At 39.0% G+C, this 26,044-nt stretch overlaps 1 protein-coding gene across 8 annotated transcripts in view; it reads right to left on the bottom strand.

The window, feature by feature from the left end:
* FRYL (FRY like transcription coactivator) overlaps positions 1 to 26,044 on the bottom strand; it is a 133,577-nt gene that overhangs the window by 83,784 nt on the left and 23,749 nt on the right. For all 8 annotated transcript variants that reach the window (XM_060246283.1, XM_060246285.1, XM_060246284.1 and 5 more), the window contains exons 2-11: positions 16,395 to 16,594; positions 8,770 to 8,823; positions 7,451 to 7,590; positions 6,989 to 7,085; positions 4,357 to 4,436; positions 3,608 to 3,688; positions 2,903 to 3,071; positions 2,202 to 2,294; positions 1,095 to 1,193; positions 351 to 452 (exon numbers count right to left, since the gene is read on the bottom strand). In XM_060246283.1, coding sequence (XP_060102266.1) covers positions 351 to 452; positions 1,095 to 1,193; positions 2,202 to 2,294; positions 2,903 to 3,071; positions 3,608 to 3,688; positions 4,357 to 4,436; positions 6,989 to 7,085; positions 7,451 to 7,590; positions 8,770 to 8,823; positions 16,395 to 16,594 — 1,115 coding nt within the window. The remainder of the gene's footprint in view (positions 1 to 350; positions 453 to 1,094; positions 1,194 to 2,201; positions 2,295 to 2,902; positions 3,072 to 3,607; positions 3,689 to 4,356; positions 4,437 to 6,988; positions 7,086 to 7,450; positions 7,591 to 8,769; positions 8,824 to 16,394; positions 16,595 to 26,044) is intronic.

The raw sequence follows: 26,044 nt of genomic DNA, 5'->3' as shown, positions 1-26,044 counted from the left end.
TCACCATTGTTTATCATAGGGCATTTTTGTAGAAAAAGCCCAGCAGAAGCTCATTTGCATATTAGGCCACACACCCTGAGGCCAAGCCAGCCAGAACTGTGTTCCTGTGCGTTCCTGCTCAAAAAAAGCCCTGAGTATATGCATTATCACAATATAGATAGATTTCTTTCATGGGCTGATGCACAATCACATGTTTGATCAAATGGGATCTAGTTTAGTTTAAACCTTTTGCTACATTTGCATATATTTGTGTGCAAATATAATGAAGAGCTGCATAATTTAAATAAAAAAACCCAGAATTTATCAATTTCATAATAATTATACACATGAGTAAAGAGACTGTTCCTTACCTTTAAATGAGACAGACAGTTCTGCAGGAAGATATGCCAGTTATTTAAAAAAAACTGCTTCTGACTCACGCAGAGCAAGCAAGTAATCAATGGATACAAAGCCTATAAAAAGAGAAAATTCAGTTTTCAGAATTATATAAATTTCTAAATGGTTGCCTTGAAATTCTTTAAATACACAAGGCAAAACTTCCTACACCAATTGGCTCTCATTAAACAGTCTGACTGCATTATAAATGCAAGTCACCTAAATATGTTCAAGGTGTTGACAGTAGGGGGTACAGAAAGCATATGCTAATCACATGGGGTCAAAATGACATCATTCAGCCCTGGCCCCACCGGTTGTGTTTCTTATTCCTCCCCATATAAACTGAGTATGATGTTGTTTTTGTGCAGAGTTGCCAGGAACTAAATAAATTACCCAGACTTTTAAAATAAACTTGCATATTGCCAAGCCTTCAGTACAAGTCTTTTGTTAGAACAGTGGCATGAAATATAGACTAACAATTATGATTTATCATTAATATTTTCCCCAACCAATAACAGTTAATTAATTAAAACTTAAGCTAAAGTTTGCAACCCTAGTTCCTGGGCATCTGACCATCCCAGTCTAAGCATCTGGCCATCCTTGGTATATGTGAGAATTTAAAGACTTTAATGAACTGCATTAATAGCTTCAAGTTAGATTTGTTGGGGGGGAGGGGAGGGGGAGGAGAGGGAGAGGCATCAAAATAGTTCTTAAAATACCAATGAGTGCTTCTTTCTTGAGCTCAGCTCAAAGGTAGTCTGGTAAAGCATCTCCACAAAGTTTTTCAAACACGGCACGTTAACCTCATTTTTAACAGCCTAGTACGAAATAAAGAAAAAGACATAAATCTCTTCAAAAAGGAGATCAATTATGACACTGAAAGCATAAAGGATAATGACCCTGAGAATTCAGCATTATAAATCACACATTTTATTTTGATCATACTGCTCATATAATAAATGCATCAATCATGCAAGCACACCCATTAAACCAATTTTTTAAAAGCCATAGCTATTTAACTTTTTAAAAGTCTGTGACCCCCACAAAGCTTGTCCAGAGGAAAACCTGACCTGCTGAGAATGTCTAGCTTTCAAATGCTCCAACCCAATCCTATCATAAGAACATAAGAGAAGCCATGCTGGATCAGGCCAATGGCCCATCCAGTCCAACACCCTGTGTCACGCAGTGGCCAAAAAAACAGGCGCCATCAGGAAGTCCACCAGCGAGGCCAGGACACTAGAAGCCCTCCCATTTTGCCCCTTCCAAGCACCAAGAATACTGAGCATCACTGCCCCAGACACAGAGCTCTGCAGAGTGGCTAATAGCCACTGATGGACCTCTGCTCCATATGTTTATCCAATCCCCTCTTGAAGCTGTCTATGCTGGCAGCCTTCACCACCTCCTGTGGCAGTGAATTCCATGTGTTAATCATTCTTTGGGTGAAGAAGTACTTCCTTTTTTCCCTTTCAAATCAGTGGATGTGAGGAAGGAGAAAAGTCATACCATGTATATTTAAACACACTATTTTCCCAGCTTTCCAAACTGGAACAAGGAAAGAACGGCTTGAAATTTTTATCAGAATCCTTAATAAATACTGGACTGGATCTGAAGGATCCATTCTTCTTGTAGTGGTGTTTTCCTCTGAGGAAAGTTCCTGGCACCAAGGGGAAGTGGCATAACAAGTGTAACAAATTAATGGGATTCAGCCCACTATCTAAAATATACCCCAAATCAAAATCTAGTTATGGGGACTGCAAAGGTCTGCATTTCACTGAGGGATGAGGACATCACAGTCACACTTTTGTGGAAGAATGAAATCTACTTACAGCAGCAACAGGGATGAGAATTTCGACAAACAACCCAGCAAGTGAGTGCTTGATGTCTTTATCTTTTACTTCTAAGAAATATTGTGCACATTCCTACAACACAAAAGTTATCCAATTTTTATGGCTCATTACCTTGTTTAGCTACGAAGTAACCACACAAGATAGTAATAGCATTTTCAAAGAAAAAGAAAGCAAAATATTGGTCCTTTATTAAAAAACAGGGCTACTTGGAGACAACTTCATGAATGTAACAGCCATGATCAAGAATGTCCAATGTGATCACACCCAGTGAGAACTGTTATTCCTTTTACTACATAGGCAGTTGATTCTCACACACATCTTAAAGCAAGATACATATCTTAGATAACATGCGTTATTAAAATGTATTATCTTGATTTTTAAAAGGTTTGTATTAGCAGATGAAGATGGCTGATGCAGGTTTTTTAAGATCAAAAAGCTTCATTGAACCAGTCATACTGGTTCAAGGCAACAGCCATGTAATACCTTTTATTAAGGCATACCTTTTTTTCAAGCATCTAGCTTGATTAACTCTTCTAGAGAATGGAGATATTAGCATACAGTTGTGTATTATTCTGACTGGTCCCAATAAAACGTATTGCATGGCTATTGCGCATAGTGATATGTACCAGCATAGGCCAAACCCAATCCATTTTAGCTCAAAGTGAAAGGAGCACATTTACCTGCATGAACTGAAATGATGCTTCAAAATCCTCCACAGGATACATTTTTACTCTGAAGAACTTCATCCCCATAATTAAGCTGATGATACTTTGTACCACGTGAGGACTCTGCTCCTTTTGTCTCAGTTCCTTTAATTCTGTTACAAACTTCTTTCTAACAGCTTGAAACCTTCAACAGAGAAACAGCAAGGCACCAAAACTATTAATTATTTTGTCAATTACTCCATTACGAAGGACATTTTCATACCCATAGTCTAACAATCGTATGACAACTCCATTATTAAAAGAAACATATTTAAAATCAGCATGAACAACCCAGGGCCATTTGGGCGGCACCCAAATTATCTGAATTATTATCTCAACAGCTGCTATTCTATGCTCATATGCTCCCCTACCATTCTACACCATGCCACTTTTAGAGGGGTTTGATAAGTCAATTTCCTTAGTTAATGAATCAGCTCACTCATTTCTCCCTACTGAAAAGAGGGATGAGGAAACACTTAAATGTGACAAAATCACGGAATATGTGAAATGCTACCACTCTCTTATCTACTAATTTGGCAATGGACCATTAGAAAATGGAAGTTCTTAGACTTAACACAGAGATGCACTTGCTGTAATTGATCACAGAAGTTCATACGCAGTCAAGACTCAAAAGAGGGAGATTCTGTATCTTGGAATCCTAGTATAAATGGAGCAACTCACTTTGATTGTGCAAGAACCCCTATCACTTCTGCATATAAATCTGCAATAACATGCACATTCCCAGTATTGGTTCCTGAATACCTGTGATGAGAAAACAATGCATAGAAGATTAAAAGCCACAAAGTTGTTATTGCTCATTAATACTTATAATCTATAGCACTGTACACAAATGTAAGAAATGCATCAACTGCTAGAAGGTGCTTTATGCCAGCATTTAGCCTTATATTTACACTTACTACTACTACTTAATTTATATCCTGCAGTTTTCCATGAGTGGGTTCACTTCAAATCTACACATATTACATGAACAATGGCTGCTACAGCACATGATGAGCTTCTGAACAAAAAGTACTGCCATGCAGAAAAGAAGCAAGGAAGCAGTGTAATAAACATTATATTCGCTACATATGGCATGAGTTGGCAATTACTTTCCATAGGTGTAGAAAGATCTCTCTACAGTACTTAAAATAATACAATCTAAGGATAGAAATTGATCTCATTTAAAACAAGTAGACTTTCTGCAAGCTGCTGTTACTATACATTTAATATAAACCAACACACACATTATATAAAATGACTTCTTAGACCAAGCTTTTTCTTGTACATTTCTCTTTAAAATGCAGTCTTTTTGGTCTCAAAAACATGTCACTAACATGCAAATATCCAGTCAGCTAATCAAAGAAAACAATCCATTGGAATTTGAAGAAATTTTGAAATACTTTTGAAGGAACAACAAAAGATGTGCTTACCCTTCCTTGTGTTTAAAGTGCTTAAAAGCCAAATTTAGAACTTCATGAACTAAAGGATCTGGCACCGGATGAACAGGTATCTGTAACAGATTGCATAGTTTGCTTAGAGTTTAAATGTTCTATCAAAATATAAATTACACAAAGATCAGAAAACATGTACTTGCCATTACGGACAACTGTGTAAGGCACATACTTATCAATATGCTTGAAAAATTAGTTTTTAATAAATTAAATAAATTTCACTACTGTGGAGCCACATATAAATTTCGAACATTCAGACAGATTTGATTTCGCCAATTTGTATTACCTGAATTTTTCACGCTAATTTCTGAGGTGTTGAACGTTGTCAGTGCCTGATTTTGTTCACTTGCTACTCAACCAGAACACATTAAAGAAAATTCTGTGTATAGTTGTAGAGAATTATTCAGATTATGATTACATGTGGATTACAAATCATATTCTAAGTCGGAAAAAGGAGGAAGGAGGAAGAAAATACTATTTCCTTCAAACATTATCCTGCTACTCAAATCCAGTCTGCGGCAATGGAAGACCTCCTCTCCTTTCATTTAAAAAGTAAAGGTAAAGGTAGTCCCCTGTGCAAGCACCAGTTGTTTTCAACTATGGGGTGACGTTGCTTTCACAACGTTTTCACGGCAGACTTTTTATGGGATGGTTTGCCATTGCCTTCCCCAGTCATCTACACTTTCCCCTCCAGCAAGCTGGGTACTCATTTTACCGACCTTGGAAGGATGGGAAGGCTGAGTCAACCTGGAGCTGGCTACCTGAACCAGCTTCCGCTGGGATCGAACTCAGGTCGTGAGCAGAGGGCTCTGACTGCAGTACTGCAGCTTTACCACTCTGTGCCACAGGGCTCTTTTCTTTCATTTATAAAGCAGAAAATAGACTTGGTAAACCATCACCAATCACTAACCCAAACTGCATGATCACCACATCAACTCTCTTCAATCACAAACTTAACGCCCCTGCATTTAACAGTAAACAGGACTGCCATTTTTGCCCAGCTCTGGATTGGGAAGTTCCTGGAGATTTTGGAGGTGGAGTCTGGAGATGGTAGGGTTTGGGAAGGAGAGGGATTTCAACAGGGTATAGTACCACAGAGTTCACACCCAAAAAAGCAGCCGTTTTCTCCAGGAAAGCCCCGTTTCTGTCATCTGGAGATCAACTATAATAAGCAGGAGATCTCTAGGCCCAACAACCTCACTTTGAGTTAAGTTTCTGCACAGTTAGTACACAGAAAAAATATGAGTCTTAATGTAAAACAGAAAAACCCCATGGAGAATGAGCATATTTATTGGACTCCAGGAGCAATGAATTGTTAAGGCCAGGTGAGCGGAGGTGGGGAGTTGACAGATATAGCCTGTTTGAGCCCCTTATAGTAAATACCAGACAGGGACTATGCCACACATCTCTCAGTCCTATTTCTCTTGCCAGGTACAGACGATACAAGCTTTTCAGGCCTCTGACCCTTTTCAAGGTAGGGAAGTCTATGCATGGGTGGCAACAGATTCACTAGGATCAGAGGAAAAGTTTTTCCTTCAGTGTTAACCACTTTCCCTCATTACTAAACTAAACAAAACAAAACAAGCTGTGAAGGGGCCAAAAAAGCTCCCTTCAAAATAGTCTGATGGGTTGCTATGATTTTGAGGTGGGTTCCCATGTAATGGTCTGGAAGTAATTCTGGTTAGGACCAACAACAGCTGGTCTGATTTGGATATCCTGACAAACTGTGGCTATGCAATCAAGAAATGGAGATGGAATTAGGGATGCCAGACTCCCCCATTGGTGGGGGTCCCCACTGCCAGGCCCCACCTCTCCACTGACAATCAGTTGACTAACAAGGGGAATTCTCTCCCCCCCCCCAAAAAGGGAGGAACATTTGACATTTAAGCAATGTGCACATCGCTGAAATGTGCAATGAAACTCCATGCTCCCGATAAGCCCCCCCCCCCAATCCCTCACCAGCTGCCCTGAGAGATCTGGCAACCCTAGAGGGAATCTGCACAGGAGAGAAGGAACTCATTGCACTTGACAACTGAGCTGAATCAGAATCCAGAACACAAATCCCAGGGGGAAAAGATTTCCCCAACATAGGAGATTTTGACACACCCACTTTGAAAAACTGGACTACAAGGTGCAGTAGATCCTGGCCAGCATTTTTGTCTTGACAATTTCTCCCTAAAGGAAAAAGGAATACTAAAAAAGAAGGCAGTCATAAATGCAGGTTAGGTATATCTAAAGGCAAAAATGTGTGCTACTTTTTGGGGGGAGGGGTGTGTGCAAAAATGTGTCTTCTAGAAAGTAGAACTTTTTTTTTTTAACATAGTACATCTTCCAAAATTTAAAAGTAAACATTTGGCTCAGTGACATCAGTATCTCACATATTTTTTTCCCACTAGAATATAATGGATTTAATGGATATAGATTTTTATCAGAGATTTAAGAGGGGGAGGAACTAGAAAGCAAAGAATACTTTAGGGCAGTTGAAAGGATTAGGCCTCAGCTTTGCATGTAAGAACTTAAGCAGACTATGGAAATATTCAATAGTTTAAACAATTAAAAGCAAAAAGATTACCACAGAAAGTAGATAGCCTGCAGAAGTTAAAGAGCTTACCTGTTTTAGAACTTCTACTAAAACTAAGCAAAAAATAAAATCTACAGCTAAGTCCCTCCTTTCAAGTAGATAATCTCTCTCACGCTGCTGCTCATCCCTGAAACAAAAATTTGACATAGAATAAATCTTCCCCTTCTTATAAAAAAAATTCATACGTATATATAACATGGCTCATATTTTTCACTGCTTTACATAAATAACAATATTGAGTGGGTTCTTTGCTCCTCCCCAAAATATCCACCACATCTGAAATATCTTAGCATAACAAAAATAAAACCTTAAAATGAAACATCAAGTAGGAAATTAACTACATGAGAACTCCCTTAAATTCACCCATAAGGCTTCTGAAAGCAACGTCAATAACAGTAATTGACAGTGCTATAGTTTCTAACGAAATGCTGAATTCCATTGTTCCATTGCATAAATTTAAGACTATACAATGAAGGTGAGACACCCACTCACCCCTTGGATTTTGTGCTGGATCGTGGCCTGTACTCGTAAGACTCATCTTCAGTTCCATTTTGGCGCTTGTACCAATCAAACAAGGTGCGTAGTAAGGAGGGGAGACAGTGCTCTGCTACTGAGCTCATGGAGCTTATCAACTGTAAAGAGAAAAGGTTGAGAGTTCCGTAACTGTGTACTACCCAGGATCTTATCACAACATCCCCACGTCTTTCTTTTTTTAAAGTATATGATACATATTATCATAATACCTTACAGTGTAAATGTTATGGTACTATGTCTGTTATTTGTGCACCTGAAGCAAAAAATCAGGACCCATCTACATTCATCTCTCCTAAGTGCTACACACTAAACTAGATGTTTGCATTACTCTGATGAATGGAAGACTGGAGCTTTGTGGGCAACCATCAGTAAACATAGATAAGTATACGGAGGCTTGGCAAAATAGTTTTGGTAGCTACTGTGTGTGATGCCCTAGGCAAGTGAAACTGCACTGCACTGGCTGGCTAGCATCACTAGGTGCCTCAGAACCAATTCCAAAGATGATATCCCTATTGAGTTTGTTTCAACATCACACTTCCTTCAGTGCATAGCTCATTATGCTTGCAATAATGCTTTGCAATAATGAGCGCAGCATTCAAAATTCTGACTAAGGAATTTAATCCAAGCATTCGCATCACCAAGGGATACATATCCACATATCCCTTTCTCTACTTTAATCCTGTGTAGATATTCAACTCCACATGTGGTAGATTTGCAAGGGTTCACAAACTCAGTTTGTTGGTTATCTGAAGGCTTAAGTAGAGTATGTGTGCTGATTTTCATAAAGCAAGAACACAAGATTTAGAGGGAGACGATCTTGGGTGTGTAAAGAGCTTGGAGTCTGCAAATATAACCATCATAGATTGTACCATATTTCTATTTTAGTGAAGATACCGGATTATTAATGGGATAAACAGAAAATACAACACATTTTCTTTACATCTTATGCACATGCAGAGCTGATCACTCAAGTTAAGGTCAACTATGATTTCATCTACTGAGTGACTGCCCTAATTTAAATATTTTAGATAAAATCTCATCGAAACCTGAGCTAAATCCCTTAAGAAATCCAGAGGGGCAGCTGTGTTTGTTGCCCCCCAAATTAACAGGAGTTTCATGATATCCAAAATGTTTATATAGAATACAATATATAGAAGTCTTCTATTAAATTTCCCTTCCATACCAAGCAGGAATTTACCCTTTAATTTCCCATTTGAGCTTTCTATTCACATTTTTTATTATTTGTTTGCTGGCTTCTGACTACTAGCTTTTCTAACCTGGTCAAATTGAAGATCTTCACCTCTCTGAAGAGATCTGGACAAGAGTTTTTCCTGTAATTAAAATAAAAAAATTAAAGCACCAAGATACACCTGACAGTAGATCAAGCTTTCATAATATTCAAAATGCCAAGTAATTCAGGATGATTTTTTGCCACCTTCTTAGGTGATTTAAAGATTTTTATCAGCAGTGTTAAGCATTTTAAAATGTTACTGTGAACAGCAGAATTGTATCTACGTTTGTTATTAGAACATTTTTATCTCATTTTTTTAGAAAAGCTCAAGGGAGCTAAGATACCAAACACAATAAAATCAGAAAACTATAAAAAGATAAACAGTAAGTTTGTGCAATGACAAGCAGAATAAGATGTATATACATTTATCAGGAATTACTTTGATACTAGAACTATTAGAGAGCCCTGTGGCGCAGAGTGGTAAGGCTGCAATATTGCAGTCTAAGCTCTCTGCTCACGACCTTGAGTTCGATCCCAGCGGAAGCTGGGTTCAAGTAGCTGGCTCGAGGTTGACTCAGCCTTCCATCCTTCCGAGGTTGGTAAAATGAGTACCCAGCTTGCTGGGGGGAAAGTGTAAATGACTGGGGAAGGCAAGGGCAAACCACCCCGTAAAAGGTCTGCCATGAAAACGTTGTGAAAGCAACATCACCCCAGAGTCAGAAGTAACTGGTGCTTGCACAGGGGACTACCTTTACCTTTTTTTTTTTTTTTAGAACTATCAAATTAATTCCTGAAGCTGTTGATTTTTTTAACTGTACAGTTATTACATTGCTACAAGCAAAAACATAAGAAAAGAACTTAAAGGGAAAAATTTCAAGCAATGAGAAATTGAGTTGGATGTGTGGAAGAATGCAAACACTTAAAAAAAACCTAAGGAAGTAAGACTGAAACGCCAATTTCACCCTATTTCAGTATGTCATAGCTTGGCTGCACACATTACTTTTGTAAAACAGTCTATGTATTTATGGCCTGCTAGATGCTAAACCAGCCCTCAGTTCCAGCCTTCCAAACAAGGCTGCTTATTGTAAATTTTGCTTGGTGGGTCACAACTTCCGTAGAAGCATCCTGTTGGCCTCCAGAGTTTCGATGCAGCATAGGTAGCTATGAAACTGTGGATAACTGGGGAAGAAAAAATTACTCTTCCCCCCCTCCCCATTTTCTTAACTATGGTCACATTGTGCCAAACCCAGGGAGGAGGGATAAAATTATAATGAAACTGCAGGACATTGCTGAAGCAAAAGGAAGAAGAAGAAGAAGATATTGAAAGAAGCACACAACGGATCAAGTGTGCTCCTGAACAGGGACATGCATCAAAAAGCAGTAGCAGCACTGCTCATACTTTGAGGACTAGTTTCGGTTTCTCCAGTAGCAGTTACAAAACCTCCCAAAAGCAGTTTGACCAGAGACCATGGGAGGAAGTCACAAACACCATCGCAGGCACTACAGGAAAGGTGGGCTTTATAATGCCACCAACAAACAGATCATTTTCCTTTGGTATATAGGCTCAAATGACATGCTACATTTTTTAGTAATCTCCTTATTTCTACCAACCCCATATATTTGCTTACAACAGGGGTGGGTAACCTCTGTCCCAAGGGCTGTATACGGCCCCCTTGGGGATTGCTGGACCAAACCAAGCCATGTGGCAGCCTCCCTGGGGCCTGGCTGGCCAGCAAAGTTCATAGGGCCCAGCCGCGCTGTGCAGCAGCCTCCCCGGGGCCAGGCAGGGATCACAGGGCCCAGATGTACTGTGCGGCAGCCTCCCTGGGGCCTGGCTGGCCGGCCAGAATTGCTGCAGGGCCTGGAAAAGTTACTGTCACAGTTCAGCTTGCACTTGATTATCCCAGATGGTGTGGCCTAATATGCTAATGAGTGTGTGACTTAATATGCTAATATTAGGGAATGTGGTCTAATCTGCTACTGAGTTCCTGCTGGGCTTTTTCTACAAAAAAGCCCTGGACCTATGCATTTGCCTAGGGCGGCAGGCTGGGTGTGTGTGTGCATGCGTGCAAGATTAGGCTCTCCCCACACGACTTCAAATAGAAAAACAATTATTTGCATTAATTTTGCTGGCCTGAATCATTCTCCCTCAGCGGAGCACTGTTTTTTAAGTTGATAATTTTGTATGGCCCGCGAATGATGTTATATATATCCATATGGCCCTTGGCAGGAAAAAGGTTCCCCACCCCTGACTTACATTTATACCCCACTTTTCTTCTCAATGGGGACCCAAAATAGCTTCCATTGTTCTCTCATCTATCTTATTCTCACAACAATCATATGAGGTAGGTTAAACTGAAATTGTGTGACTGCCTTAAGGTCATCTAGCAAGCTTCCTTGACAGACTGGGAACTTGAATCGGTGTCTCTAAGATTCTAGTCTGACACTCTAACGATCACACCACAACTGCTCTCAAAGCCTTTCAAGCATTATAATTAATTTTAGACCCTATCTGTTTTTGTTTCTATTTGATTGAAGGGGTCATGGTCAATAGTCATTGATTCCTATCCAAGGACAACATGACCTTTCTGGCACTGACCCATGGAAGAAGTACACTGTGTCTGTTTTTTTGTGCATCACATTCTATTTCCCAGACCTCTAACTCCCTTTCCCCCCTAGAAATTTTTCTGCACTAGAAATGCAACTCAAACATTCCTTTAAATCCTTAAGTTGCATCTTTCTGCTGACAGATGCTGCATTGACTTGTGCATCATCTTTCCTCACATTGTTTAATAAAACACAAGTGTGTGTGGGGGGGATCCAGTATAAATCACTGCCTACTCCCCTGCTGTTACACAAAGCACTTTTTCCATTTGCTTTTCATTAATGGTTTGTTGTTGACATTTTGTCCATGCATTTGCCAAAGTATGATATCCCTTTAGGATGTGACTTTACTGACAATTCCTACAGTGAGAGCAGACGTTCCCTGCTGCTATCATAGTCAGCACATGCCAAAGCAGGCAGCTGTGCAAGAGCAGCACAACTTGTTCTAGCAATGCAGCCAATGTGTACCCAGATTCCTTGTTTTTGCCTATTTAAGGATCATGCACAATTTTCCAGTTAATATTTAAACTCCTGGGCTGCTGATCACAATATACACACTGCAAAATTAATACTTGCTCAGGATTAGGAAGTTAAAAAAAATGCATGCATAAAATAAAATAAAAAAGGAATGAACCAAAGAGAAGTTAGCTGTCTTCCAGTATGTGTAACCACAACAGTCCGCTTCCTCAGGGAATGCTGCAGCTGTGATCCTTTCTAACCTTCCTCACAAAATATGTATACGCTTAACTTTTCTCTGTAAGCAGATTAGGAAGGGAGATGGGGAACACATCAGACTTGAAAGCAAGAACAGCTTGGTTCTCAGATCTGCTGTGGGTAATAGTAAGAGGCACTCATGGCAGCACAATTGACATACAAAGTTCCAAAAAGATGTGCGGTTTGGTAATACTTTAATACAGAAGAAAAGTAGTCATTTTTATTACAGCACCATGAGGATGAACAGTGAATTAATTCAGGCTTACATTCAACTACTGAAGCAAAATAAGCTAAATTCCTTACGGTAACAAAGTGAGGAACAATTAATACATAACATGGCTACAAAAATTAATGCACCATCTTAACCACAAAGTCTGTAGCTTCTTGTACCTGTCCCTTTTCTCTGTATGAAAGCAGTCTCAATCTTCCTGCTCAACTCAAGTCAAACTCTCCTCTTAACATGTCTGAGCCAGTCTACAAGAAATCTCAAGACTAAAAACTGTAAATACTTTACAGCAAAAGCATGTGAATAGTTTATCTGTGCATAGGGGGTTTTTTAAACAGAAAAGACGAGTAACAGTATATACCACTGCTATGAATACAGATATTTTAGGACAGAGGAGCTGTCAATGCATGGAAAGGGATAGCATTGTAACAGGTGGCCTTTTGAATAGCCGAAAGTTTGAATAGCAGCTTAAATAGCAGAAAGCCTGGACAAGAGCTTGAATAGCAAAAAGTCAATATTACAACCTTCAGATCAATCACATACATTGTAGTCACTCTCTCCCTTAGCCAAGACAAATAAAAGACACACTGTAAACTTCTAAACTCATCCATGCACACATGTAACATTATTGTAAATGTAAACATGATCTCATCAATATGAGTGGAGAAATTCTCAGTGCCCAATACAATTTCAGGAGGAGAACGGAGAAAGTTTCTGAAAAATGGAGAGAAACAGTGAAAAAGGAAGTTACAGCCGACTCCGAGACCCCACAAGGCAAAAGACTAACAAGTGGTTTCCCATTGCCTTCCTCTGCATAGCAACCCTGGAATTCCTTGGTTGTTTGGATGCAAATACTAAACAGGACTGACACAGCATGGCTTCTGAGATTGGGCTAGTCTGGGCCATCCAGTAAAACTGAAACAGCCCAGGTTTTGTTTACCCTTTGCTAATTTGCCATCCAGTAAAACTGAAACAGCCCAGGTTTTGTTTGCTCCCATCTAGGCAGTACTATAGGGTACTAGTGGTGTGCATGTACAAGAAGATCTTTGTTACTTATTAAACACTGAATATGGGAACATTTTTAGAAATGGAAAATACAATAAAACTGGTAGCCTTGAAAGTTAATGATCTTGGAAACCCAACTAATCATAAAATGCCTTTACACACTGTAGCTACAGTTCCGTGCACCGTGATAGGGTTCTATAAACCCACTTGCCAGCTCAATGGCAACAAATTCCTTTGCTCTGCTCCCCTCTCTGACATGCCCAGCAACAGAGAAGAACACACCCATTTCTAGGAAGCAAAAAAAAGTGTAAATATTCATTTTAAGCTGGCAGATCCTGCAAAAAACCACAATGTAAAGGAGAGAAACCATTCTGCAGTGAGGGATTGGTGGTAATCACAAATCAAGGGTGGAACTAAGCCAAAATTTGTGGACCCCCTTCCCATGCAGTTTAGCAGAATGAGTTTGAGAGTCAATTTGGGCTGATAGAAAAGGTTGATATTACTTTATTGATAAGAAGTAGGTTAGATAATGAGGAAACATACACACATACAAATAAGGGAACTGATGGTAAAGCAATGAGCAACAATTGCAGCTTACTGTTAACATTACCTTTTATGATTATTAGTAAATATGTAAACATAGTGAAAGTTGGATGTCATTACTATGTAGAAGCAAATGGAGAAAGCGGTATTATTTAATGTATATGTCACTAAACTGGGGCAAATTGCAACTCTAAAAAGTGGCATATAGAAAAATGGGAAGAATGGAGGGGAAAGTATGAAACCTCTGAACAACGGGGGGAGGGGGAGGAGAGGAAGGGGATACTGAGTATCAGAGGTCTGAGGGTAAGTATAGAATAAATTATAGAATAATAGAATAATAGAAAAGGTCCTGGAAAATACTCTCTTTAGCCTCGCTCTTTGCCTTAACAACCTTTACTGAATTCATATTAGGATATTTATACACCACATGAAAAAATTAATTTTTAAAAAGGAGCTGTAGCGCTCCGTTTCTTCATATAAGTTATCAGAAAAGGTGCCCCTCACAAAATGTCAGTTTTAAAACTATTTCCCAGAAGAGAAACAGATGGCACATGAAAGTGCTATAATGCCCAAATCCACAGTATTTAATTACATTACTGTTAAAGACGTTAACTCAGGTCACAATAAATTGGGTCATATAAGAAGTCATAGCAGGTGAGTAAACAATGGTTTATTGCACCTACTTTCCATGACAATGAATCACATCTCCTTGGCTTGCTTATCACAAGTCAGTCAAAAGTTTGCAACCAGCAAACAATACAGTAGGAATTTCCAACTGGCTCACAATCTCACTGAAATCAATACAAGTTGTAAAAGCAACTGTCTTTTAAAGTTCTGTGAAGTGCTATTGATTTCACTTTGCTACTTAGGTGGTCTTGGTGACAAGGCCAACCAACTCATTTTTTCATGCAGAGAAACACTGGATTTTCAGTCACAAAAATTTGGACTCACAAGCATTGGGCAGACTAGTCTAATATACTAGTCCTCCAGCTCCACAAAGTGCACGGGCTTCTTGCAGCTCAGTTCCTATCTACTGAAGAAATACCCGTGTGTACACAAGGATCCAAAAGTGTCACTGTTGATTCAACGCTATCACAGATGCTGCACTAAGAATTAGCCAGAACTCATTCTTGAACCACTATGAATCTTGTTCCAGATAAAAGGGTATCAATACTAGCCTACACTGCACTAAGGGAGTTATAAAGCTAGCCATTAACCTTCAGGCTTCCTGAAGCTTGAACATGTTTCAGAAGTATTCGTTTGTAATGGCTAGAGTTGACAGTGGGAAGTGTTTTGTCTGCTTTAACTTAGCTGGATTTTATATTTTATTATCCATCTTGAATAGGTAAACCTTGTTGTTCTAATGTTTTGTTAACAGATACTATTCTGTGCCCTGTCCAAAACTCAAGTTTTTTTTTTTAAAAAAAAATTGTCCTAAACTGACAACTTTCTGACCTTTCCAACCATCTCTGAGCTGAGCAAGTGTGTCCATCTTATAGCTGGGTGCAGTGCACTGCTGAATCAGAGGGTGGATACCCAGAACAAATATTACTACTGCACCGCTGCACCATAGTTCTGGCTTTAAAGATCCAATCTTCATGTTAACATTTGTTCAATGCTGTATCTACTAGAGTAGCAAATACACATGAACCTTGTCAAGTGTAAAGAGCAAACACAAGCAAAATTAGTTGCCTATGTCTCGACTCAGAAGCCTCAGACCATTCTCCCAGGCAACCATTTTGAAGCGATGTTTGTTGCTGAGAGAGAGAGAGAGAGAGAGACCTACTTCTACACATTCTACACTTCACACTTGACATGAACATGCATATCTTAAACTCTAGTATTTGTACTGGACTACTAAAAGGAAAGGACTGATTCTTAGTATCTCTTATCTCATTTGACTATCAAAGGATGCAGGATGCTTAATTATTCCCATCCTGTATTATTCCCTTAAGCCCTCCTCCCCCCACCCCCAATTACCATAGACAAAGCAGCTGTCCTTGTACATTAATCCTTGGTGAATGAACTCCTAATCTATGGTCTAAAAGATTTAGAGAGGTGAGAAATAAAAGGAGGAGAACTAAGGATGAGCCTACTTGCTCAGCTGCTCCCTTTTCTTCAGCCCACGCCTAGATAATACTGCCATTACCGAAGCAGACATGAGACAAGCTAAAAAGGAAACATATAACTAATTTTATACAGCTACATAAAGAAGCCCTAAATTCCAATGAGAGCCCCAACTCCCTTCCTTGATACTGCAACAAAATATACAAGCTCCATTAAATGCAATGGAATTGTGCCAATTATCTCCAATGAGATATGGAGCAAATTTATACTTACATTAGATAGCTTATTCTAAGGCTTTTAAATCACTATATGTTTCTACATCAGTAAGTATATTTTTATGTTACTATGATGCCATACTGTAGGAGAGGGGAGAGATGTTAGGTCTTCTGGACACAACAGCTCTTAACTTTTCACCTACACGGCCAGATCTAAAACCATTCAGTTATCTACATAAAATTAAACTGTTCCAGAAGAACAGGACAATTTAACAAAGGCTCTGTTAAGGGACTCACCAAAGGTTCAGCCATTACAACTTCAATTTTCTTTTCAGCTTGAATAGCAAACTCAGCAAAGAGGCTCTTGATGACATATTCACCAGGTTTGACATCTGGATCAATGGTAATATTAGACATGATGATGCTTCTCTTTTCCCAGAGAGAATTGACACTGGGAGAAATTCTGCGTTTAGCAATGGTACTGGATGGCGCTGATGCTAAAGAGAAAAGGAATATGGATAATCAATAATAAAATAAATCAAATCAAATCAGCAACAGAGCTCTTAAAAATATGCTAAGTATTCAGCACTATATATACATTCTACTTCTATGTAACTTCTAATTTTGTTGCTACTTTCATTTTTTATTTAATATAAATCCAGGCGTATGAATCATTTGGCAAGATTAGGTAAGGGAATATTACCAGCATTCCCATTCATTTGTCTTAAACCCTTGCTTTCTTGTCTACTTTGAAGTGTGGGCCTTGATAAGCAGTTATTTTTGTGTGTGATCATCAAAGTGACTTGCCCTATAGTGCAATTCTAAGATTACCACTGACTTCAGGGGACTCTGAAAGGTAGAACTCTATTTAGGATTTCACTGCATAAGACAATGATAAGAATGTAAAAAATGTAAAATGTAAAAAAGCAGCTTTTGAGGCATATTCAAATCTCTACATACATTCATCCCTAAAACCTCTAGAACACAGTCACAAAGATTTGCTATAAAACAATGTGCGTAGGGAACTCATATATTGTGTATACCATGGGGAAAAGGGGTAATAAGCAACACAAGGGAGACCCAACAGGGAGTTTAGCAAAAATGACACTAAATTCCTGCAAATATCAGAGCAGACATCAGGGGGCCCACAGAGCATATAAACATGGATTCCAGGGTCAAAGGCAGACAATTTGAGACATTTGTGTTCACTGCAATCAAAGTCATGTTATCTACTTTGATGCCAGTTAGTACAAAAAACACAAAGTAAATACAAATTGACAAGAGCACATTTAAACCAGAAAAGAAACACACTCTCATATATCTTCTGCATGAAGAGCAAAGGCAACCAGAGACAAATAATCAAGTAATATATGCCCCACAGCAACTCAAGAATTGTAGAAGCAATTTTTCTTTTCAAATAGCAGCTGATAATGCTTCTTGAGGATAACAAAACTTCCCAATGAGGGGTTTTCCTCATTACACTGTTCAGAATAGAAAATTATGCTGTATGACCTTCTCTGTAATATGCGTATCAACCATACAAAGAACAAAACAACAAAAGGGGGATTAGACAGATTTATGGTGGATAGGATTGTCAGTGGCTACTAGCCATGGTACTAAAGGGAACTCCTACATTCAGAGGTGGTAAACCTCAGAATATGAGCGCCAGGAGGCCGCATCAGGGGAAGGCTCGGTGTGAGGCAACAGGATGAGACAGGATGCTGGACTAGATGGACCACTAGTCTGTTACTGCAGGGTTCTTCTTATGTTCATACGTGTAGGAACACACAGATTTTGGAATGAGGTTCTCTTAGTAACCTAATTATCCTGAGCTGCACCCAACAAGAAGCCTAAGCATTAATACAGAAGTTGCCAAACACTAAAAGCCATATTAGCAGATCAGACCAGGTTTAAACCCCTGCTTTCTGCTCTTCACGAACCACCACAAACTGGCATCAAAATCTGTGAAAGTTCAGTTCGTGAACATTACTTCACAAACCACAAACCAGCCAAAATTCAAGATGAGCTTTCGTTCATTAGTCAGTTTGTGCCCACCCCTAATACAGACTGACTGCAAGTAGATATTTAGAGACAGGCAATCAACATGCACTGTCATTGAAAGCTGTGAATCCAAGCCCACATGCTTACAAGTCAGATCGAGAGGCTGGGGAGGGGGGGGGAGGAATCTTAAACCTTAAGGTTACCCTAGACTTCAATTTTGTTTTGTAAATACACAGCACGGTTCAAATTTATCTAAATATTCTGGCTGGGTTTAAGAGGCCTTTAAAAACAATTTTTTTGACTTTTTCCCTTTATAGAGCAGCAAATTACATCACAGCTTGATTCTGAAGTCCCTCAGTTTCATAAGCAGTTTACCACATGGCATGAATGGCAGCTTATGTGAGGAACACAAGCCAAGTGCTTGCTTGGGTACATGGAACTAGTTGTGTGGTACTTCCAAGCTTGGCTTTTATTTTTGTTCATCAGTACATCACAGAATGTAATGGTAAATGTATATATACTATTAGTCATGTGTGGCCCACATCTCCAAACAGTTAAAACCATGGATCAGGCCCACAGTGAGGCTAAACAAATATTTCTTCAAACTTGAGAAATTTCCCAAGTTTGCAGAAAAATCTAAAATAAAAGGGGAAGTTTAAGTCCATCCAAAATAGAATCATGTTGTCTGTGCATGCACACAAAATAGAATCGTGTTGTCTGGGCATGGAGTGGGAGGATGCCGGCAGCCTCTGCAGCTCCAACCACAGCAGAGAAGGAAGCCAGCTGCCGCTCCAGACCTGGGTGCGGCGACAGCAGTTGCTAGCAATCACTGCAGACCCAAGTGGGTCACCGTGGGCCCAGTGGCAGTGGATCCTGGCAGCTACTGTGGGCCCAGGTGCTGTGGCAAAGAAAACTGGCAGCTACTATGGCTGAGTGATACATGGTGGGGCCAGAAGCCTCACCGGCCTCAGTGATGGGGGGGATATGGGACCCCCCCCCACAAGTCTCACAGGCCCACCTCTTAGAAAATAATAAAAACTAGAGAGAACAGTCACTATACAGTGAGAAGCCTTCTCACTTCCCTTCAAAAAGGACAAGTGTTTTAGATGCTGAGAAATTATTTTTTAAACCTTTGCACTATTGCAGGGCATAGAGGTCGAATCCTTCCCCTGATGCTTTAAGCCGCTATTTGATGGGCCAAAGTTAGGATATGATGACTCACAAGAAGTTTTGAAGGGCAATGGACTTTGCCAATTCAGATCAGAATGACTAATAGCTCTTGCTGACTCTAAAGCCATAACTGGCAAACACATCCCTGAAAAATAAAAATGCCTCTTAGCACCAACTGTACCTGGAGTATTTTTGCTGCCAAGCAGTGGATTTAGCCCACATCCCATCCAATGCTCCCTCTAAGCTGCAAAGTCTTGTGAGCAAAAATTCTACTTTGTGAGCTACTGGCCTTAAAGTTGTGAGCTACTGCATAAATTATTGTGCTTTGGGGCCATTTTTCCTGAGCTAAGACAAAAATGTGTGAGCTGGAAGCTAACGATCTGTGAGCTAGCTCATGCTAACTCAGCTTAGAGGGAACACTGATCCCATCACATTACTGAGATCCTCATACATCTACACTTCCCAAATTCAATGCAAAGTGTTAGTTTAAAGGTCTTGATGGCCTGTGATATACTGGCAGAACTATGGTACCTCTCCCAGTATGAGATCGTGAGTATGCTGCACACATCACAACTGGAGCTGCTTACATTCCGAAAACTGAGAGGTCAGGACAATTTGATCTCATATATTGGCTTTTTTTCAGATGCACCCCCAGTACTTTGGAATGGGCAGAGAAATGTCACTTCTGGCAATCTTTAGCAGGGAGAAGGAAATACAAGGGTGAACTATTTAAAAGGGTCTTTGAAAACTGACTTTCTGTTATGCTGATTGTTTGACTCTATTGTTACTGGTTTTAAGGTATACAGTATAATCTGGATATCCAGAAATTGCTTTGCGTGTATGACAGAAAAATGATATATAAATATTTTAAATAAATAAATTGGGCAGTAACAACATTGTTTTGTATTCAGGTTTAAAAGGTACTGTCTGGATCAATCTGTGTCCTCAAGTTGTTGTTGTTGTTTTTAAGAAAACTATTTACAGCAAGACCATTTTCCATTGCAGTAACATGGGAACAGTCCTGAAAAATTGTCCCATTTCTGAAAAACCTCAGATTTCCAGAAGACTAATAGTCTCAGCTACTTACTACTTATCCGGGGTGTTTCCAGATGTGCAACTACCCCCATATCTTTAAATCACAAAGTTGTAATACGATACAATAAAAATAACCAAGGATTCAAGGGCAGTCAGACACGATGAATGAGTTCATTCCTTATGATACTAGAAGCATTCTTCTACCAAAATTAACAGACTGCCTTGTTTAATAATCAGATCACTGACCAAAAGTCACACACACACACACACCCCAACCAGGAGATAACTGATAAATTAAAAATCTGTTTAAGATACAGGATAGCAAAGTGAGTAGAGCTAAGACCCAGCCTGTTAGGGACAATCCCAGAGATGGTACCATGAAATATTTCTACATAAGGCAGCCTGCAGCAGGAACATAGAGAAGCCTCACAACCACCAGCAGTCCAAAATCAACACTTGGACATCAGTGAAGAATTCCAGATGTGGCAAGTTGAACACAGCAAACAAATCAGAGAGACCTGGGTTCAAGCAGCAATTCCGCAAAGCATGTATTATGCATCAGAGTCAGGTTCCCAAACTACAGCGGAAGCAATGTTGGTCCTTAATGCCTTTAAAAATACATTAGCAGCAGCTGCAACCTGGCATTAAATTTAATAGTACCTCTCCATTTAAGTCTATGATAAGCAGTAATCACCATTAACATGGCCCTTGGTCATGCAATTAGTTATCAGTCTCTGGTAAAGAATGATGCATTTTTAAAACCATAGTAGTTTTGAAACTTTGGCATTGCCTCCCAAATAAACTGATAAAACATTGTATCTTATATTTTGCATCTTAAAAATACCCAGGAAACAAAAAGGACATCATCATCAACCATCATAATCAGATAACAAGATTGTGTTCCCTCTGAAAATAGTTCTCCTAGAAAATACTTTTTTTGGCATTCCTCTAGTTTTGCAACTAGGCTGTTCTTTTCCTTGAGTCTATTTTTTTGGAACAGCAGCTTCCTAAAGATTTAATCTGTCCTGGAAACTAAACTCAAATATAGAATGCTTATCCTCCTTTGAAGAAGCTCACAACTGAAAGATACTCTGAATGGACCAATTTATTCCTGCTTTGAAATCTGAGTATGTATTTTGGAAAATGTTTCCCCAAACACATCTGAATTTCAATACAACAAACAGTAGAGAACACAAAGGCCTGTCTGTTCTCAGAAGTTTAAAATCAGATTTCTCATCATCATCATCAGACAGCAGAGATTTCTTTAGGCAGATAGTAGCTGCTTCATGAAAACACATCTTGCACATGAGCCGCTTTGCGGGGAGGGCGGGGTAGAAATAAAATTTATTATTATTATTATTATAAGAATGTTTTACATGTAACTCTAAGGGGTAAATGGAAAATATGAGGACAGGTTTAAGTCCCATCTTCCAGCATGCTATCAATCCAAATTTGGCCCATCTGTACCTGGTAATTTATGTCTAAGCACAGAATTCTCTTCACATACAAGGTTGAACAAGATAATGTATTGTTAATTCCTTAGAAGGTTTGGGAGTGGGGGCAGGGACGAATTTTATCATGAGCCTTCTCATCTCAGAAGGCCATAGGCGTGTGAGACCAGCTCCATCTTGTACGCCAATCACTTCTTCATCTGCAGCACTCTCCAGAAGAAGACAAAAGGCTTCGATCTCATGGCTTGGAAAATCCTTTCCTACCCAGAATCTTGCACATGGTTTCTGTTGTTTTGATGGATCTCAAGAAATGATAGCATATTAATTTTGTGTTTTCAATTTTTATTTGGACCAGCTTGGCTATCTAATTTTTTTAAATTTTGTATGTATTACATTGTGAAATGAGAATTTTAGCAGATAGAAAAATAAATCCAAGTCTTGTAGCACCTTAAAAGCATTCTCCCCGTTCCCCACCCCACACAAAAGCTTTCAAGGACTAAACTACTTTTTCAGACGCAATGAGTGGATCCCTGAGAAGCCAACCTTCTGTGTAGAAGGTATGAAAAGAAACAAGCTCATGAGGCCATAAAAGGCAGAAAGTGCAGGGCGGTTGTAAATGATGTAAATTCAATTCTCCATTCGGACTGATAATATTAATAGCCCTCCTCAAACTAGGATTAATGTTGAAGATACATTCCATTTAAAAAACAATAAATTCCATTTACTCCCACAGGTCTCTTTCTTGTTATGAATGTCACCAAAGGGCTTTTGAGTAAACATGCCCAAGGACAGAGTTATGAAACTGACCAGTAGATGTGACTATATAACTTCTTGAAAAAGGAACCTTGAAATATATGTACTGATTATATCCGGAGACCATGCTGGACTTCTCTGACATATTCTATAGGACTTCTTTGATAATAACATGGACTCTTGTTGATATTTTTGTGATCGAAATGGACTGCTTAGAATATTGCTTGTTTGTGATTTTTCCCTTATATCACTAATGTTATGAATGAGATATTCTATTGTAATGGTTTTGTGATATTTCAATAACTTATAATATAAAATTACACATACATTTCTCATAAAATATCTGAATCTTCATTAAGGTTTTGACAGATAGTTGTACTTAGATATTGGAAGTCTCTCATTTACTGTGTATCAAATTTTGATTAAAAACATTCCAAAAAGTGAACAAAAGTTGGTGTAAAGATATAATAAACTTCTATCTGAATTATAAAAATATATATATTCAGAATGGGAAGATCTGATAATTTCAACAGAAGTTCAAATTAGGTGAATTAAGCATTTCAAGCAATACAGTTCTATCTTGTTTAGTCAAAATCAAATCCCACTGTGGTTTCTGAATATCACTCTGCTATTTGCACAGGTAAACTACATAACATAAGGCCACTATCAGCATTATACTGTGAACAGCCCCACTTAGTGGGGGCAATGGCCCCCATAGGCACTACAGTGGGGATCTCATCTTAGAGACATATAACACAGTCAAATCTGATTGGCTACATAATGTTATCAACATAATCCAGAGCACTACATTACCCTAATAGACGAAGATTACCTTCTTAACTTCCAGAAGACAAGGATATACTAATTATGTTTAACAAATGGTACTAAAACTATGACAGATAAAGGAAGTTATAATGGTGAAAGCGATTAAAAGAGATGATCAGCCAACAAGTTAGAAATGGTGGTCATTGCAACCCAAAAATTTAAGCTCTAAATCCAACAAAAACACTACTTTCCACCACAACCCAAAACACACACACCACTCACCTTAGTATTTTTTCCTTTTGGACATCCCTGTGTTTTCATACCTTGTAAGCTTGTGGACAAGATTTGATCCTTTTTTTAATTACTGTATGCCAACTAGTCACCTATATGTCCTTTACAAATGTTTTATGAATAGAATGACAAACTGCTTTTTGAGAATCAGGAGTTAGTATATAACAGTTAGTATACTACAGGAGAATAATTTGAATACAGCTGCAAATCATTTGTGTACTAAGAGAGTATATGAGGGAACAACTTCTGATATCCAGAATAAAAGTCATTTCTGCCATAATGCAGTAGTAGCTTCCCTGAAGATTCCCAGATTATAGCGGTGTAACTAAGTCATATAAAATAATGTAATAAAAGCTGGAAACATTCCAGAACACAACCCGGTTCAACCCATTTAATTCAACTGCTAGATCAACACTGCCTGTGTTTATTAGAGTCAATGGGTTGGATACAACCAGATTTTCCATTCCTAAAAAAGGGAAAAGATTATGTAGAGAAAAGGTTATGTTGGGAAAAGGCTGTGCTGGGAATCCTAGGACTGCATGAGGAAAAGTCATACGGGTTAGAAATTATTATTAATTTATATTATTAATTTTAAAAGTTTGCTGGATCCAACCCACTGTGTTACTGTGCTAATATTAATCACAGTGGGAGCAAACAAAAGCCTTGAATCAATTTACCTAAGATACACAAAGCTGGTATCAATAAAGAAGAGACTGTGTTTAATGTAGCACATGTGACAAGACAGACAGCAGAGGAGAGGAAGGAGCAGAAATGATGGAAGAAGGCTGAAGAAACTCAACACTCTCAAAGCTTGCCCTAAGATTCATAGCCATTGCTAAACTGCTTGTTTTGATGCAATCCCTCATGAAACAAACCAGTTTGGTAAGCTGGGAGGTCCATGAACATTCATGTGGCGCCACGAACTTTGTTTCCCAGTTCATGTCCATTCCCAGTCACAACCTCTCAGTATGCATTTGTCAAAACTACTGAAGTATTCTTTAAATTCTAAAGCAGGTCTTCACAGCTTTAAGTAAAGGTAAAGGTAAAGGTAGTCCCCTGTGCAAGCACCAGTCATTTTTGACTCTGGGGTGACGTTGCTTTCACAACGTTTTCACTGCAGATTTTTTACGGGGTGGTTTGCCATTGCCTTCCCCAGTCTTTTACACTTTCCCCCCAGCAAGCTGGGCACTCATTTTACCGAACTCAGAAGGATGGAAGGCTGAGTCAACCTGGAGCCAGCTACCTGAACCCAGCTTCCCCTGGAATCGAACTCAGGTCGTGAGCAGAGGGCTCCGCCTGCAGTACTGCAGCTTTACCACTTTACCACTCTGAGTCCCGTGGCACAGAGTGGTAAAGCTGCAGTACTGCAGTCCTAAACTCTGCTCATGACCTGAGTTTGATCCCGGCAGAAGCTGGGTTCAGGTAGCCGGCTCAAAGTTGGCTCAGCCTTCCATCCTTCCGAGGTCGGTAAAATGAGTACCCAGGTTGCGGGGGGAGGGGGGGCGGAGTGTAGATGACTGGGGAAGGCAATGGCAAACCACACTGTAAAAAGTCTGCTGTGAAAATGCTGTGAAAGCAACGTCACCCCAGAGTCAGAAACAACTGGTGCTTGCACAGGGGACTACCTTTACCGTTACAACTTTAAGTACACTCAATCAATTTCCCCACACAGCAGTGAACCATGTCAGAAAAGTAAAACAGAAAACAAAAAAAAAACTCCTGTCTTTTTCAAAATGAATAATGTTCAGTGTGGTCAAAGAAAATACATAATTCTATTTTGTTTTTGTTAGTTGCAATTTGCAGACGAGTTCAATGACCATTCAGTAAAGTTAGCAGAAATTAACAAATGTGTATTTCATGATAAAATAGAGCACTGTTTTCTTGTAGTGGGGTGCCAAGGGAGACAGAACATCTAGCATATTCATAGGACAATGCTCCTTCTAGTAGAACAAATGGGCAATCACTTTGGGAAAATAACAGATTACTTCATGGTTGGAAACGGAAGCCAATATTTTGTTTACAATTTAAAGTATGTGGCAGTCTGAAGTATGAATAACAACACACTGAAAAGAGGAAGACATTTCACTCTGCGACAGAGTGAATGTGCAACATTATATATACACACATTACAGATTGTATGTTTGCTGAGAATATGCAGAATACAGGCAATGGTTACTGTTTTTTTAAATAGATATTTCAGTCATTTGGGAACCAACAATGGATTACTTGTTTCTTGCAATAAAGGCTAGGAATGGAGTAGACTGAACTTATTTCCAGTAACTGTATGTTGATATGAACACTATGCCATTTTTAGAATTATTTAGTATATTATGCTTATAGAAGTTATTTATGTATAAAGCGCTTTAATGCACCAAGTAGGTCTCTATATATAATCACGTACTATGAAATATACACTCCAGAGTGTACCAATCTCAATATCCATAGCCAATATGTAGAATTCAAGTACACAAGTCAGATGTG

This window comes from Heteronotia binoei, chromosome 9 (genome assembly GCF_032191835.1).
Source record: "Heteronotia binoei isolate CCM8104 ecotype False Entrance Well chromosome 9, APGP_CSIRO_Hbin_v1, whole genome shotgun sequence".
In the NCBI taxonomy this organism is placed as follows: domain Eukaryota; kingdom Metazoa; phylum Chordata; class Lepidosauria; order Squamata; family Gekkonidae; genus Heteronotia; species Heteronotia binoei.
Note: the sequence above shows the minus strand (reverse complement) of the source record. Positions and strands in the feature narration are given on the sequence as shown.